The 5,000-nt window shown below is 33.0% G+C and overlaps 1 protein-coding gene across 1 annotated transcript in view; it reads left to right on the top strand.

Annotated features, from left to right (window-relative positions):
• LOC134176802 (integrator complex subunit 11-like) overlaps positions 1–5,000 on the top strand; it is a 13,141-nt gene that overhangs the window by 2,623 nt on the left and 5,518 nt on the right. The window contains exons 8-14 of the mRNA XM_062643464.1: positions 1,586–1,684; positions 1,747–1,781; positions 3,041–3,121; positions 4,264–4,321; positions 4,392–4,456; positions 4,752–4,806; positions 4,987–5,000. The exon at positions 4,987–5,000 is cut by the window's right edge and continues 82 nt beyond it. Of these exons, the coding sequence (XP_062499448.1) occupies positions 1,586–1,684; positions 1,747–1,781; positions 3,041–3,121; positions 4,264–4,321; positions 4,392–4,456; positions 4,752–4,806; positions 4,987–5,000 (407 nt within the window). The remainder of the gene's footprint in view (positions 1–1,585; positions 1,685–1,746; positions 1,782–3,040; positions 3,122–4,263; positions 4,322–4,391; positions 4,457–4,751; positions 4,807–4,986) is intronic.

Raw genomic sequence — 5,000 nt, forward strand, 5'->3', positions numbered from 1 at the left:
ATTATTAATTATGATGGATAAATTATATTATATATATAATTAATTTATTATTATTAATTATAATTTATTTTTTAATATTTATTTATTAATTATAATGAATAAATTATATATTAATTATATATAAAATTAATTAATTAAGTATTATTAAAGTCATGCTCATGTAAAGTCTATTGTAAGCACCAGAGGCAAACCCTGCCTCAGAGGTGCTTAGACCATCATGGCTGTCTAGACAGAAGACGTGACTTTACATAGGATCCGACTGGATTATAATTGTATTTATTATTAATTATAATAATATTTATTTTTTAATATTTATTTTTTAATTATAAGAAATAAATTATATTTTATTAATAAATATAATTAGTTAATTAATTATTAGTTATAATTGTATCTATTTTAATATTTATTAATTAATTACAATAAATAAATTATATTTTATTTATTAGATATAGTTAGTTAATTAATTATTATTAATTATAATTATATCTGTTTTAGTATTTATTAATTAATTATGATTATTAATTATATTTATTTATAATATTAATTAATTAATTATAATTGTTTCTATTTTTAATATTTATTAATTAATTATGATAAATAAATTATATATTATTGATTATATATAATTAATTATTTATTATTAATTATAGTTATATTTATTTTTAATATTTATTAATTATGATACTGTAAATAAATTATGTTTTATTAATTATATATAATTAAGTAATTAATTTATTATTATTAATTTTAATTATATATTATTAATAACATTTATTTATTTATAATTATGAATTAGAATTAATTTTTTAACTAATGTATGCAAAAAATGGCAATGCGTCAAATCAAATCCATATAGTTTAACTAAATAATTAATTTATTATTAATCACTGTGTCGTTATGCCCCTCCATGATGGGCAAGTGGGGACTTTACCCTCATCTGGGTGCCCACCAACCCGACAGGTGAGCCCAGCAAGGTACATGTTTCTGTGTAGTCCACACAGCGATTAATGACTAGCCAATTTGATATAGATTGCAGGCATTACGGTGACCGCAAACTCGTGTACAGCACGCCTAGTGGATATCAATGACCACCAGGAATGCGCTGACTGTCATCATTAACGGACCGTTTGCTAGACCACAGAAGCTCCCCAATGACTGAAACGAGTCATAGTCTCATGGACAAAGCTAGAGAAACATGAGAAAGAAGGACAGACAAGTTTCATAATTTGCTGTCATCATTGGGGTTTGAACCCCCAAACCATGGAGTGGTAGCCATTGTCGCTAACCACTAAGCCACAGCGGTGACTTTATATATTATTAATTATATAATTAATTAATTATTATTAATTATTATTATGTTTCTTTTTAACATTTGTTATTAATTACTAATTATAATTATATTTATTTTTAATATTTATTTATTAATTATAATAAATGTAATTAAATAAAATAGATAGACTGGCCATTGTATGTTACCCTATTGACTGATAATCAGACATACTCGTGTGTAAGGCTACAAAAGAAAAATCACATTTGGATTGTTTGATCTGGTCTGTTGATCTCCAATCAGGTGCTTTGCTAATAGGTTGATGACGAGATGGAAATTAAGGCATACTATGCTGGGCATGTGTTGGGAGCCGCTATGTTTCACATCAAAGTCGGTCATCAGTCGGTTGTGTACACTGTGAGTATCTTCATTTCTCAATACGTTTACGATCGTTCACTCGGCTTGTCGGCTCATTGTAGGGAGACTACAACATGACACCAGACAGACACTTAGGGTTAGTCACTCGATCAATAACTTGTGATGTTAATATGACATAAATTGATATTAACTAAATGCTAAGTTGTACACGGACTTACATCTGTAGTATGAGGTATGGTATGGGTAGTTGATATGTATGACTAACCGTTACTGTTGCAAAGTCTCTTGTTGATAATCTTTTGTGATTCTCAGTGAGTGTTGCACATGCATAATAGCAAGTGTCACAGCTGCATGGATGTAATCGAAACAAAGAGACGCGTGTAAACGTCGAGGTTGAGACAGTAGAGACTGTTGAGTGCTGGTAGTCTTTACAACTTATGTAGCACAACAGAGCAAATGGACTGTTTGTTTGTGTCTGTGTTTGTTTGTCTGTTTGTTTGTCTGTCTGTTTGTCTGTCTGTCCATTTGTTTGTCTGTGTGTCTGTCCATTTGTTTGCTCAGTTTGTTTGTCAGTCTGTCTGTTTGTCCATCTGTTTGTCTGTGTGTGTCTGCCCATTTGTTTGCCCATCTGTTTGTTTGTTTGTCTGTCCATTTGTTCGTTCATCTGTTCATCTGTGTGTCTGTCCATTTGTTTATCCATCTGTTTGTCTGTGTGTGTGTCTGTCCATTTGTTTGTCCATCTGTTTCGCTGTGTGTGGTCCATTTGTTTGTTCATTTGTTTGTTCACCTGTTTGTCTGTGTGTCTGTCCATTTGTTTGTTCATCTGTTTGTTTGTCTGTCTGTCCATTTGTTTGTCTCTGTTGGTCTGTGTGTGTGTGTGTCCAGCTGTTTGTTTGTCTGTCTGTCCATTTGTTTGTCCATCTGTTTCTCTGTGTGTCTGTCCATTTGTTTGCCCATTTGTTTGTTTGTCTGTCTGTCGATTTGTTTGTCTATCTGTTGGTTTGTGCGTGTCTGTCCATTTGTTTGTCCTTCTGTTTGTTTGTCTGTCTGTCCATTTGTTTGTCCATCTGTTTGTCTGTTTGTTGTCTGTTTGTCTATTTTTTGTCCATTTGTTTGTCTGCCTTCTCCATTTGTTTGTCCATCTTTCTGTTTGTCTGTCTGTCCATTTATTTGTCTATCTGTGTGTCTGTTTGTGTCTGTCCATTTGTTTGTCCATCTGTTTGTCTGTCCATTTGTCTGTCCATTTGTTTGTCTATCTGTTTGTCTGTCTGTCTTTGTGTTTGTCTGTAAACGTAATATTTCTCAAATAGATTAAATTAACGTATCAACATGAAATTGCACTTGAATCATCATACCATAACGCGAGTGGTTTCTAGTGCGTCTGATTGTCTGTAGAGCTGCTTGGATTGACAAATGCCATCCGGATCTTCTCATCACCGAGTCAACATACGCAACGACAATACGAGACTCAAAAAGGTAGCACGTGTGTAGACATTTTGCTGTTGATATGTTGTGTCAAACAATCTGTTGTCAGTTACTTATTGATCAGTTCCTTATTGATATTAATTTAGACAATAGCAAATTGTGGTTACATAGAAACTGGATTTATGATGTAAGTGAGGGTGTGGCTGTTGTTGTTAGGGTTTTGCTACTTTTTTATTAAAAATAAAAATTATATTAAATTTATTGTGTAATTTATCATTAACTTTATTTATAATTTATTTATTTATTATTAATTTAATTTATCTAACCATAAGATTTAATTGAAATTAATTAAAAATAAATACATAATAATTATGAAAATTAGTTAAATGTTGTTAGGGTTAGTTGTTATTGTTGTTGTCATTATTATTGTTATTGTTGTTGTTACTGTTGTTGTTACTGTTATGTGTCGTTATGCCCCTCCATAATGGGCAAGTGGGGTCTTTACCCCCATCTGGGCGGCCAGCAACCCGGCAGGTGAGCCCAGCGGGGTACATGTTTCCGTGTAGTCCATACGACGATCAATGGCTAGCCAATTCGATATAGATTGCAGGCATTACGGTGACCGTGTACTCGATACAGCACGCCTAGTGGATATCAACAACCACCAGGAAAGCACTGGACGTCATCGTCAACGGACCGTTTGCCAGACCACAGAAACTCCCCAACGACTGAAACGAGTCATAGTCTCATGGATAAAGCTAGAGAAACATGAGAAAGAAAGACAGACAAGTTTCACAATTTACTGTCGTCACTGGGGTTTGAACCCCCAAACCATGGAGTGGTAGCCATTGTCGCTAACCACTAAGCCACGGCGGTGACTTGTTGTTATTGTTGTTGTTATTGTTATTATTATTGTTGTTGCTATTGTTGTTGTTATTGTCATTGGTATTGTTGTTGTTATTATTATTGTTGTTATTGTTGGTGTTATTGTTGTTGTTATTGTTATTGTTGTTACTGCTGTTGTTATTGTTGTTATTGTTGTTGTTGTTATTATTATTATTGTTTTTATTGTTGTTCTTGTTATTGTTATTATTATTGTTGTTGTTATTGTTGTTGTTATTGTTGGTGTTATTGTTATTGTTGTTATTGTTGTTGTTGTTGTACTTTATATTTCTGATTGTTGTCTTGTGTAGGTGTCGTGAAAGAGATTTTCTCATGAAGGTTCATGAAGTTGTGGAAGCTGGTGGAAAGGCATGTGACAACCAACGTGTACAGGTGCTTGTTGTTTTGTTCACATTCTTTGTGTAAATTTTGCATACAGATACTCATTCCTGTGTTTGCACTTGGAAGAGCTCAGGAACTGTGCATCCTCTTGGAAACTTTCTGGTAATGTTTATTAATGTGAATTACATTATGTGTACTACACACACACACACACACACACACACACACACACACACACACACACACACACACACGCACACACACGCATGCGTGTGCACGCACTCACACACACACACACACACACACACACACACACACACACGCGCGCGCGCGTGTTAGGCTAAAAGTAGATAACTCATGATTTTAATTATTTAATTAATTAATTATTATTTAGGTTAATTATTAATTTCTATTTAATTAATTAATTATTGTTTAGGTTAATTATTAATTTTTATAGGGAAAGGATGAACTTGAAAGCTCCAATATATTTTTCAACTGGTTTGACAGAGAAGGTCAGTATGCATATCTACAATCTGTTGTGATAGGAAACATTCTAATGTACATGTGTACCTGCTTGAGTAAGCCTAGCCTTGCGTACCCAGACCCTTTTTCATTGCTCATACACTTACAACAGACATGGACACAAGGCATTGTAGTGTGCTTAGTGACGATAGTTTTGTTGCTTGGTTTAGGCTAACCACTACTA

The sequence above is a fragment of the Corticium candelabrum genome, chromosome 3, assembly GCF_963422355.1.
Source record: "Corticium candelabrum chromosome 3, ooCorCand1.1, whole genome shotgun sequence".
NCBI lineage: Eukaryota > Metazoa > Porifera > Homoscleromorpha > Homosclerophorida > Plakinidae > Corticium > Corticium candelabrum.